Raw genomic sequence first — 12,963 nt, forward strand, 5'->3', positions numbered from 1 at the left:
TTCAAGACAACCCGCTAGAGGAAGCACTTTCTATGTGCCCACGTTACAGATGAGCTAATTGGAACCCAGAAGTGTTAATTAACATGACCAACCAAAGGCCATGCACACAGTAACAGCAGATATTTGAGCAGGGTGGTAAGACCCCATAGCCTTCTCTTTATCGTTACCCTATTCTCTTCCTCACTCCATGGGGAAGGTATAAGTGCCTAGGAGTGACCTAAGGTTAAAGATGGCAGAGGATGAACAGAAAGAGCATGGCCAGGTGCCTGATGGTGAGTGCTCAGTGTTACGGTTAATGATGGGGAGTCACGCCTAATGCTTCCTTACACAAGTGAGACTTCTGTTTGACTGTGTGGTATAAGGAAGAGCAAGTTGAGCAGAGTATTTTCTTTCTTTTTTTTTTTTTTTATTTATTTATTACATGTAAGCACACTGTAGCTGTCTTCAGACACTCCAGAAGAGGGCGCCAGATCTCGTTACGGATGGTTGTGAGCCACCATGTGGTTGCTGGGATTTGAACTCTGGACCTTTGGAAGAGCAGTCGGGTGCTCTTACCCACTGAGCCATCTCACCAGCCCCATTTTTTTTTTTTAACAGTAGTTTTAAAAAATTTTTTTTGTTTATTAGGTATTTTCTTCATTTACATTTCAAATGCTATCCCAAAAGTCTTCCATACCCTCCACCCCCACACACCCACCCATTCCCACTTCTTGGCCCTGGCGTTCCCCTGTACTGAAGCATATAAATTTTGCAAGACCAAGGGACCTCTCTTTCCAGTGATGGCCGACTAGGCCATCTTCTGCTACATATGCAGCTAGAGACACGAGCTCTGGGGGAACTGGTTAGTTCATATTGTTGTTCCACCTATAGGATTGCAGACCCCTTTAGCTCCTTGGGTACTTTCTCTAGCTCCTCCACTGGGGGCCCCGTGTTCCATCCAATAGCTGACTGTGAGCATCCACTTCTGTGTTTGCCAGGCACCGGCATAGCCTCACAAGAGACAGCTATATCAGGGTCCTTTCAGCAAAATCTTGCTGGCGTATGCAATGGTGTCAGCATTTGGATGCTGATTATGGGATGGATCCCTGGGTGTGGCAGTCTCTAGATGGTCCATCCTTTTGTCTCAGCTCCAAACTGACCCTTTCATACAGTTCCTCATGTGGTGAACCCCAACCATAAAATTACTTTCATTACCTTTATGAATCATAATGAAAATATCTGATGTGCAGGATATCTGATATGCTATCCCTGTAAAAGGGCCATTCTACTCTAGGGATCAAGACCCACCTGCTGGGAACTGCTGCTCTACAGAGTCCAGACAAGTGATGTGGGATTCTACTTAATGTCAACCAGTCCCTCTTCTCCCCCTCTGTCTGTCTCTCCCTCCTTCCTGTCCTCCTCCTCTTTCTTCTTCTTCTTCTTCTTCTTCTTCTTCTTCTTCTTCTTCTTCTTCTTCTTCTTCTTCTTCTTCTTCTTCTTCTTCTTCTTCTTCTTCTTCTCTTCCTTCTTTTTTCTTCCTTCTTTCTTTTCTTCTTCTTTCTTCTTCTTTCCTTCTTCTCCTCCTTCTCCTTCTCCTTCTCCTTCTTCTCTCTCTCTCTCTCTCTCTCTCTCTCTCTCTCTCTCTCTCTCTCTCTCTCTCTCTCTCTCTCCATTTTTGGTTTGCAGATGAGGAATCTTGGGACCAGCTTTCAAAGCCTGTACAAACACTTGCATTGACCAATTGGACCAGGCAGGACTGGCATTGTATGGGAGAAAGTCAGGAGAAGTGAAACATTTCAGAGGCAGGGAGCCCCAATGTATTTGTGCTGCAGGTCAGTAAGCAAGAGGACAGACTGGATGGGTAAAAGTCTTCCCTGCTGTCCCCAAAGAAACCCTGCTGCTCTTGAGTCATGGGGTTCTAGCTTGAGCATTCAGTTACGAGAGGAGAAAGTTGGATATTGTTGGGGAGAGCACTAGACCTTTAGTGTTTATAATTTGTTATATATACCCTTAGTGTTTAAAGTTTGTAATATATATATATGTGTGTGTGTGTGTGTGTATCTTTATAATTTATAGTTTTTGAGACAGAGCTTCTCTGCGTAGCCCCGACTATCCTGGAACTAACTCACTCTGTAGACCAGGCTGGCCTCAAACTCAGAGATCTGTCTATCTCTGCCTCCCAAGGACTGGGATTACCACTTCGCCTATTTATTTATTTATTTGGGTTTTTCGAGACAGATTTTCTCATTTAGCCCTGGATGCTCTGGAACTCACTCTAGTTTCAAACTCACAAAGACTTGCCTGCCTCTGCCTCCTGAGTGCTGGGATTAAAGGCACGCACCACCACTGCCTGGCTTGGTTTGTTACTTAATTGTTGACTTATTTAGTTTGTTCTTGGTGTTGTTTTGTTTTTTAAGATAGTCTTACTACAAAACTCAAACTAACCTCAAACTGAAACTCCTCCTGCCCCAGCCTCTCAAGTACTGGCTTTACAGTGTACTAGGGATACCACAGCTGACCAATTGATTTATGACTCAAGTGAGAACCTGCAGGGAGCCTGTGTTTTAATACAGTTGTTTCTGCTGTACACATCACTGCTAAGGTCTGTTGCCTATTTAAATATGTAAGCTTTTAGAGAGAAACACAATAGGCAAATGTGTATTCATAATTGTCTTTAGCTGTCCACGTGAGACTAAAATAAAACACTACAATAAGTGACATCATTAGAATTATTTTTCTTTTTCTGCCTTTTTTAAAAAACCCATCCCCAGCCACAGGTTTCCTTGTTTGAGATTAATTTTTGAAGCATCCACGCACTCATGCAGTATGTGATATTCATGTTTACCCGCTACTGTCTCCTGCCATGAGGCACATGAGCTCTGTGAGTTTAGGGACTTGTGAGCCCTGTTTCATCTCTTTCCTAACTTCATGTCCTATTTTTCAAAATTGTTATTATCAATAATCCAGAGTCCAATTTGCTCATGCCATCTGCTGGGGCCTGAGTAATCTACCAGCTTCCAGACCCCGAAGTAGAGTGACTCCCACTAAATCAACTTCTAGTGTCTCCTCAATAGGGGTGGGGTTTGGGGCTCCTCCCCCGTCCATGATGGAATGGTGACTGGCTTGATGTGTTGGTCTGCACCCGTACCCACAGCTGCTGAAAACCTGTGTGAAACAGCTCTGTTCTATCCAGAAGCCAGAACGTACCGGCTCTCTACCCTGACTGCTCTTACATTCTTCCTGGGTGTTGGATAAACCAGTCTACAACTGTTCAGTTACTTCTATTTGGCCCTTTGACCAGTTTAGACTCTGAGGTTTAGCTTCTGCCTACCACAAAAAGAAGCTCCTGGAGCCAGTATGACCATTAAACAAAACAATGGCAGCTTCCCCTCGTGCCTAGGGTCTCCTGAGCTATGGACTTTCGACCAAATTTATAGTCCCAAGCATGAAGTAATTCTTCTAGAACAGGCCTCATATCCCTTCAGAGACCGGCTGGCTACCCCCATAACCATCAGGCCACCGTGGCACTAGTGGGCATGTATTTCCTGGCAGCTTGGAACTGTATGAAAATATTTATTTCTAGTATTTTATTTAAAATGTTTTTGTTCCGATCTTTGTTTGTGTGACATGCATAGTTAACATCACTAGCGTCACTCTGGGACACTGAACACACTTTTTCAGGTTTTGTTTTGTTTTGTTTTTTAAGAAATCTTCAAATACACAAAATAGAGTGTTATAGTAATAATAAAGCCGGGCAGTGGTGGCACACGCCTTTAATCCCAGCACTTGGGAGGCAGAAACAGTTGGATTTCTGAGTTCAACGCCAGCCCGATCTACTGAGTGAGTTCCAGGACAGCCAGGGCTATACAGAGAAACCCTGTCTCGAAAAACTAACTAACTAAATAACTAACTAAATAAATAAACAAATAAAGCAATAATAATAATAAAAACTTGTGTATCCATCATCTAGTTTCAATAATAGGTTTTTGGAATCAAGTCTTTGTTTGTTTTGTTTTTGTTCTTTCAAGATGGGTTTCTGCTGGGCAGTGGTGGCACATGCCTTTAATCCTAGCACTTGGGAGGCAGAGGCAGGCGGATTTCTGAGTTCGAGGCCAGCCTGGTTTACAAAGTGAGTTCCAGGACAGCCAGGGCTACATGGAGAAACCCTGTCTCGAAAAAAACCAAAAAAACCTCAAAAACAAACAAACACACACACACACACACACACACACCCGAAAAAAACAAAAACAAAATCAAGATGGGTTTCTCTGTGTAGCCCTTGTTGTCCTGGAACTCTCTAAGTAGACCAGGCTGGCCTCGAATTCCCAGAGGTCCACCTGCAGAGTGCTGGGATTAAAGGCCTGTGCTTCACTACTGCCCACTTGCAATCCTGTTTAATTTAGGCATTTTCTTCAATGCCTCCTCCAAATTTGGGGGGCATCCTGCAGGACAAATTTGTTTTAGGGAAATTTACAGACACCATGGCATTTTGCCCATAAATACCTCTAATTGCTAAGGATTTAAAACTTCACAATAACTATGCCATTACTATAACCAAATTTAGTTATTTTTTCAAAAACCCACAATATACAGTTAAGCTCCCTAATCATCTCAAAGCTGCATCTCTTTTAGAAAGTGATTCATGGTGCATGCTCTTATTGCAATACTTAAAGAGGCAGAGACAGAGGCAGAAGGATCACAAATTCAAGGCTAATCTGGGCTAGTTAGTTAGGTAATACTAGGCTAGGCTAGACAGTATATAAAAAATGGTATTAAATTATTTTTATCCTTTAATTGTTCCAATTAGGACACAGGGTCACACATTTGGGGACTATTACTAACACTCACTGCTCTGTCTTTATGATACATTGTTTCTTCATTAGAAATATTCGCTAAAATAGACCACTCTTTGCATGTTTTGTAGAATCTTAACTTGTGCTCCCCACTGCCTTATTTTGTGCACACCACCCTTTTAGATTGAGGATTGCTTCAGTTCAGAGCAAATTCTTTTCGTCACTGTGTGCTTCTGAGAACATCACACTTGGTCTCTAGCTTTCCTACTAGTGGGGCATTTAGACTGGATCAGGAGACATTGCCGTTGTCCCTCCTTTATTTCCCCCAATGGTTGTAGCCGCCAATCTTTTTCATTGTTTGCATCCCATTGGGCCACAAGGAGCTCTGCGTTTCATGTTCTCCCTGGAAATTGTTCGTGTGACAACTGAATTCTCTTTTTTCTTCATTCTACAAGCTCATGCCCTTTATTCTGCTGAATGTTGATTTAAAAAAATAAAATAAAATTTAAGCCAAGCGAGGTGGCACATGCCTTTAATCCCAGCACTCTGGAAACAAGAGGCAGATGGGTCTCTGTGAGTTCCAGTCATTTTCTAAATCTGTTTTAAATTTCTTCTCCCATTTTTAAATCACGATTTTGTAGGGGAGTACTATGTAACCATCCTGTTCTTGCATTTATTCAAGCTAACCAAATTTCTTTGACGGTTGTTTATTGTCATTTAGAAAGTGATGAATAGGTTCTTTCTGAAACTCCTATGCAAGAAAACCTCTTTTTTCAAATACATTAGGAATACATTAAGAATGTTCCCTGGTGGTACCTAGCTGGAAACTTCCTCAGTGTTCTGAGTTTAATCTCACTTCCCGAACTACCTCAAGAGTAACTTCTTGGAGCTGGAGAGATGACTCATGCTCTTCCAGAGGGCAGGAGTTAGGACCCCAGAGCCCAGCACCCAAGCCAGCAGGTTCTCAACTCACTTGCTCTGGGCACCCCACACCCACTTCTGGCCTCTTTAGGCATGTACACACTCACTTGCCCCATACAGATTATATATATATTTAAAATAGGAACATAGAAATTCTGTTCACTTTTCCATGGTCAACAGTGCTTTAATCTGTGCCCTGCGTGACACCTTTAAGATCTCATAGGACAAATTTTATGATGTCAGTATGTCAATACTTGACCAACAGAAGGTGCTGCCTAAACAAGCCCCGCCTTGCTCCCACCTCCTCCCTTCCTTACTACCAAAACCTCCCCACTCCCTCCCCCGACCCTGAGGCAGCAACCAACCTGCCTGCGACCTGCGTGCCCTGAGATCGTGAAGCCCCATCTCCTGCAGCTTCTGGAGGCCCATGGCCAGGCGCCTCGGATGTTCAACAGTGCCAGCCTCCTCCGTAAGAGGATCCTTACCAAACAGTGCCAGCACATCTCAGACAAGGGGAAAGTCAGCGCACCAGAGGCCACGGAGCCTCTCCTGTGTGCATGGAAGGCAAATATAGAAGACCAAGACGTCATCTACCCAGACCTGCTCAGCAAAGTCCACAAACCGGTACAACCCTTGAACCCTCCTCCCAATGTTTGAACTTCAATGATGTATGAGATATGGACGAGCATGCAAACTCGAGGAGTTAGGGCAAGGAGTAGGGTGTATGATCAAAATACAGTGTATACATGTACATAATTCTCAAAGAACTAGTAACATATTATGAAAAAAAATCTGTATGAAAGAATAAAAACAAAAGATAAAGCTAGCGAGGCTCTTGAAGCCCTCCAAAAGTCACCCCCATTTTAACGCAATAGCTCCCCTCTTGTCCATAGGGAAGACATTCTAAGACATTCTCCAAATGCCCGAGAACGCCCATTGTCCTCAACTGATGTACAGTATGGTTTTTAAAATGTAGAAGACCTATGGTGAAGCTTGACTTAAATAAATTAGGTGTAGTATGAGATTAAAACGGAAGTCTTTCTGAACAATTGTAACATGTTGTAATGAAAGGAAGTTGTTTAAAACGTATAAATTGCCAACTTCTAGAAGTTTCTATTTAATAGTTCCAGCCTTCAGTTGACTAGAAACCACCAAAAAAACGACATCAGGAGTAAAGGAACTCTCTGTGTGAAGGAAAGCTGGTGAGCCGGCTTGCAGGGCAGAACGCCGCATGTGACACTGTGTTGGCCTTTTCTGTGCTTTCTCCGGTTCTGTTTGACTTTTCTTTTTCTCCCATGAGTGTTTACCTCCCTCCTTGAATTAATTGTTAATTTAAATTTTCCTGTGTGTATTCATATAAGCAACCTCAAATGGGTGGAAAACATATACACACAAGTCGATGGGAATAGAAAGAAGGGCATGGTCACAGTTCGGCTTACAAGTGCATTCTTTTTTTAATTTGTGGAAACTTAAACATCTTCACTTACACATTTTGGAAATGAATTGTGGCTTCCATTTGCTGGATATTTACTGTTTGGGCACCACGCAGCTCTATATGTACGCCGTCTTGTTTAATTTTCACTTACCCTGTGGACCCATTTCACCAAGTTAACAGAGAGCTGGAGTCCACAGGCTCAAGGTCAGAGCCTAGAGCCAGGATTTGGTTTCAGTCAGTCTGACTTCAGAGCCATTGCTCTTAGCCATAACACAACCTTGTAAAAACCCCCAAATCTATCTCCTTTAAAAACACCTGTGTCGGGGGCTGGTGAGATGGCTCAGTGGGTAAGAGCACCCGACTGCTCTTCCGAAGGTCCAGAGTTCAAATCCCAGCAACCACATGGTGGCTCACAACCATCCGTAACGAGATCTGGCGCCCTCTTCTGGAGTGTGTGAAGACAGCTACAGTGTACTTACATGTAATAAATAAATAAATCTTAAAAAAAGAAAAAAAAGAAAAAAACACCTGTGTCCCATCTCCAGAGATTGCGATTTGATTGATCTGAGATGCAGGCTGAGACCCAGGATTTCTAAATGATCGCCAGGTGAGTCTGATCCGCAGACCACGTCGGAAAAGATATTGCGCTGTTTTGCTTGGGACACTGCCTACCACTGGCCACCGCAGAGCTAGTACATCCTGCCAGGTTATGAGGCAACCTCAAGGGCGTCCTCTATGAAAAGTGAAGCTCACTGAGAGACACAGCGTGAACGAGTAACCGTTTTGTTATTTGTTCCTATTAATGGTATCTACAGATAATCCATTGGATGGATTCAGCATTAAACTAACATAGACCTGTGTATCTGAAGCTGAGAGCCAGTTAGTAGCATAGGGAAAGCCCAGGGGATAAAAGCCACAGCTTCCGCGGATGGCAGCTTCACGACAGTGTCGTAAAGTACCCGCTTCCTTTCCTTAGGTCAGAATGAGCCTAGCCTTAGAAAGAACAACCAAAAATGCCGGAGTGCCAGGGCATGCCTGGACCTTTAGGGGAATGGTACCAGCTGAGACACAGCGTCAGATGAAGGTCAAAGACTGATGGTTCCTGGCCTGATAATCTGACTATTTGTGCTGTAATAAGTGCTGGTTTCCTTTCTCTTTCTATTTTGTGCTTCAATAAGCACAGGTTTCTTTATCCTCAGGCTCAAGGACCTTTCACTGACCAGACAAGAGGCTTGGAACTCTAACTCTTCATGAACCAGAGAGAAAACAAAGGAAAAACATCATTTATACAGGCAACACATACAGACATACACACACCCATGCACAGGCCAACTGCCTGTCTCATCAACTCCACATACATGTACGCAGACCTACACATATATGTATGTGTATACATACAGATAGACAAACACACTTATAGATATATACATTTGGTGGATGGGGCTGAGCCCCAAATGCCACACTTTCATTCTTCTTTCTGTTTTTTTTTTTTTTTAAACAGCTTCTTAGACAAAAGTTCTCTAGAAAATTACTCATAGATAAAATGTTACACAAAAGGGGAGTCACAGAAGGATGTCAGTAGTAAGTTCAAAGCTATCGTTCATTCTGTAAGCTCATTATAAATTCAAAGCCACACTTTCCCATGGCCTTGCCTTAGTGCACACCTGTGGCTTCATCCTTGGATCCAACCTAGAATGAATGTTTTTTTTTCTTGATCACAAATTTATCCCAAGTCTATTTCCTATTTTAGTGTAATTGTGAAAGCTCATTTTATTCCTTATTATGCAGCCTTTTCTTACCATTCTGTGAGGAGTGGGCACATTCCATTCTTGATTCAAACTTTGTTATATCTTTCTGGGAAAACAACAAAAACCACCTCTGAAAATTTTCTTCCTAAAATTATTTTAATCAAATTAGGAATTCTATAAAATCATTAATTCATCTAAACAGTGTTAATTCAGGAAAGTTCATCTTTATGTTGATCTGCAGGAAATCTGCCCCACTGGGTGGGGTGATGCCCAGGAAACAGTAGATTATGTAATAGTGACAGGAAAAAGGCATATCAGCAGCAAGAAGCAATCTTCGGTGTCTTGGGACCTTGACTTTCAGTGCTCACCCATCATAGGCCTTGCACATGGGCCACCTCCAGGAAAGCCACCTGCTAGCCTTAGCCTCTCCTAGATGGCTTCTGACACTCTCATCTTTCTAGTTTACCACAGGTCTCTTCCATCAGGCTGCCACCTCCTTGAGAGGACAGGCACTTTGATCTGTGTTCTCTCCACATCTGTCATACTGCACATAAGAGTTAAGGCAGCCATTGGCTGGAGTTTTCCTCTTTCACAGTGATCTAATAGAGCCTTTGGTACACTAAAGTTGTAAGTAGTAATTTAAATTACCATTCATATATACAAGGTGCTTTACCTGCATGCACACACGTCAATGAGTTATCTATTATCTTATCTATCTATGTATCTATGTATCTGTCTGTCTGACCTATCTTTGATTTTTACCCAGATCAAATTCACACAGATCTTTACGTAGATTTTTTTCACAGATCTATTCTCCTCCAATCTGAAAGAGGGAAAATGAATCTCACAGAACTTAATTTGATTGCCCAAGTTCATGTAGTTGAAGACACTAACAAAGCTGGAGTTGAAACAGTATCTCCCAGATGCCAGCATATACCTGCTCTCCTTTTTGGAAAACACTGGGGAGTGCAGACTGTGTTCTCTGAGCCTTCAGATGTGATTGAAAGCTCCTACAAAGAGACTCTGTCTGGAAAAGTCTGTCATTATGATGCCTATTTTGACAGGTCTCCGGAGATGGCGAGCTTATAATTGACCGCATTTTTCTACCAAAACCCTGAACTTCTATGCCTGCATTTTCATTTACTTGGTTCCTGGTTTACATATCTCTAGTTTACCAGTTTCTCACTGTCAAAGACACCACACTGAGTCTTTTTTTTTTTTTTTCATACATCTTTGCCCACATTTGGAACGATTTCCTCAGGGTACGTTTCTAGAAACGGAATTGGGTCACGAAGCATGAAGCCTCTGCTGACCCACAATCCTAGCTTACCCTTCAGAGCGCACTAACTTAAAAACTGGTGCCCTCTGTGCATGGGGTGTGCATCTCATTCACCTCCAGCCAAGACATTTTACTAATTTGATAGCTTTAAAAAAATCTCACTCTTCATCTTCATTGTTTTGATTATAAGTAAGCTCGATTTAAAAAAAAATTTTTTTTTGCCTTTTGTGAATTTTCATATTTGAATTTGACTCATATCCTTAGCTTGCTTAAGTCTTGGTGCATATTTCAATATGTTTCCTGTTCTGTCCTTTTGTAGCCTTCAAATATCTAACATTGGCAAACATTTATCCTGTTTGCTGTCCGATAGTTATTGACTGTTTTGTTTCTTCTATAGATTTTTGTTTTACACGCAGAGTTAAAAAAAACAAAAACTGAAGTTAGCAGCCTGCAAAGCAATAGGTCGCAGTTCAGCATTTGCGACATCTTTGTTGTTGATCTTCCTCCCCAATCCTTCTCCCCCAAATCCATTTTCCTGTCAGACTCTGTGCTGATAATATAGTCAATTACCTTCTTTATCCCCTTCCTTGAGACCTTTTTTTGCCTTCTATGGTTCCCTCTCATAATTTTATGGCAAATCCCACAGCCACACACATATATAAAATTTAAATTTTAATATATGCATATAAGAAGAAAAAGTGATCTTTGTCCTCATGAGCATATAAGTTGTTTTGCTTAGTACAATTCTGATTTCATTCATTTTCCTGCAAATATCATATTTTATTTTTCTTTACATCCAAATAATATTCTATTGGACACACACATAAGTTTTGGGTTTTAAATATTTTAATCTACTTGGTCAACTTTAACCCTAGAAAATTAAAATTCAGTTATTAAATCGTTTTTTTTTTCCAGCCCAGCTTTAAAAAACATGAACCCCTTGACTTGTGTTTGGTTTATTTTAGTACACGGCATGATGTATTTAACTCCAATATTATTTCTCCAATCGTTACTTTTGTGATCTCTTTTGATTTGTGATGTTATCTTGTATCTTTTATTCCTGTTGAATCTAATTTTCGCTTTTATTTTCTTTTAGCACACCCAGTTACCCGTGACCTTGTAAAGAAATGGTAAGACTGTGAGGATAATAGCACTCTCATCCCTGAACTGGTGACCAGAAAAGCCAGACGCTTGACTCCTGGAGCAGACGCCTGCCTTGGGGCCTCTGGGGAGATCCCTTGCTTTCCCTTTGTATCACAGTTCCAGTGGGAAGAGGGAAGAAGAAGGGCTGGGGAAATGTAGCTTAGTCGTAGTGTTCCCTTAAAGCCAACCCACCACCAAAGTAAAAAAAAAAAAAAAAAGCGCACACGAAAGTAAGAAAGGGGCTGGAGAGATGGCTCAAAACTTAAGAGCACTGGCTGCTATTTCACGGAACCCAGGTTCGATTCCAGCACCCACATCGCCGCTCACAACCATCTGTAACTCCAGCTCCGACGGATCTGACAACTGCCGTCACCATATGCACAGGGCGCATAGAGGTACAAGCAGGCAAAACACTCATATACACATAATATTTAAAAAGTAATAAAACTAAACAGAGAAGAAGAAAGACCCAGCAAGGAGCGGCTGGGACACCGTGGTTGGCACATTTCATACTAGACCTGCCCTTTCTTGTGTCTTAGATTGCATGAAACTGCAGGTGAATAGATCCCAGTGTTCCCTGCTTCTAACCAAGGCACAGGAGGCAGCGGAATAAACAAACACCTCCAGCTCGTTCTCCAGTTAGATGGCTCGGGTTTCTCGTGTTCATCTTGGGAAGTTACTACACTTACTACCCATTGCCTCTTCCCACTTTCCAGAAGTGCATCCCATTAGTTAGTTCTGAAGTTCGTGTGTACAGTCCCTTCACCGCAAGTGTCACCAAGCCACCTACAACTGGATATGACACTTGTGCTCCCTGTCCTGTTAAGGTACCCAGAGTTTGTTTCTAGAGCCAGCAGGCCCTTTCCTTTGTTGCATATTCATGTCTTTATTGTGTATCTATATAAAACGTAGTCTATATTATTAGAAGTAACACCTCTTTCTCTTTCGTTCTTCAAGACAGAGTTTCTATGTGTAGCCCCTGGCTGTCTTGGAACTCAGAGATCCACCAGCCTCTGTATCCCAAGAGCTGGGATTAAAGGTGTGTGTCACCACCTCCCATCAGGAAGTAAGACTTTTTTAGTCCACAATAGTTGAACAACTTGGTATCTCTCAGGATAATTTTTTCTTTAAAGTATCCTTTATTCTTATGTCTTTATTCTCACACCCCCCCTTTTATTTTGAGACAGTGTCTCACAATATAGCCCTGGATGGCCTGAAACTCGCACACTAGATTGCCCCCCCATGCTGGATTACACAATATGCTTTGATCATATCCACCACCACCGTCTCCACCTCTGCCCCTATCACGTCCCACCTTCACATCCTCTCCAATCAGTGGTACCTGCTAGAGTGCTGACTGATATTGAAGGTTTGATCTAGTGAATATCACGATAGCTGTTGCAAGTTCATCAGTGAAACGGCCACGTTGTAACCAGAGAAGAGTACCGGAGGTCATGTGTGGAGGCAGGGGCCATGGATACCAGTGCATCTGGTGGCTGTGATGGGGATGGTAGAAAGGGTCTGGAAGTTTATTTTTCCATTATGTGCGTGTATCATCATGCGAACATGAGTACAGGTTCCCTCGGAGGCTCAGGCTCTCTCGAGCTGAATTCCCTGAAACTGGAGTTACAGGTAGTTGTGAACCACCCAGCCTAGATGCTGGTA

General features: G+C 42.3%; 1 protein-coding gene across 4 annotated transcripts in view; it reads left to right on the plus strand.

The window, feature by feature from the left end:
- Spmap2l (sperm microtubule associated protein 2 like) overlaps positions 1–12,963 on the plus strand; it is a 42,211-nt gene that overhangs the window by 12,509 nt on the left and 16,739 nt on the right. For 2 of the 4 annotated variants that reach the window (XM_085836201.1, XM_085836202.1), the window contains exons 1-2: positions 6,024–6,317; positions 11,252–11,285. In XM_085836201.1, the coding sequence (XP_085692327.1) occupies positions 6,251–6,317; positions 11,252–11,285 (101 nt within the window). In that variant the 5' untranslated portion in view covers positions 6,024–6,250. Of the gene's footprint in view, positions 1–6,023; positions 6,318–11,251; positions 11,286–12,963 lie in introns of those variants that run through there. The other 2 variants (XM_021163713.2, XM_085836200.1) reach the window with 1 other exon arrangement.

Source organism: Mus caroli, unplaced genomic scaffold, assembly GCF_978045245.1.
Source record: "Mus caroli unplaced genomic scaffold, Mus_caroli_1 scaffold_4, whole genome shotgun sequence".
Taxonomy (NCBI): Eukaryota; Metazoa; Chordata; class Mammalia; order Rodentia; family Muridae; genus Mus; species Mus caroli.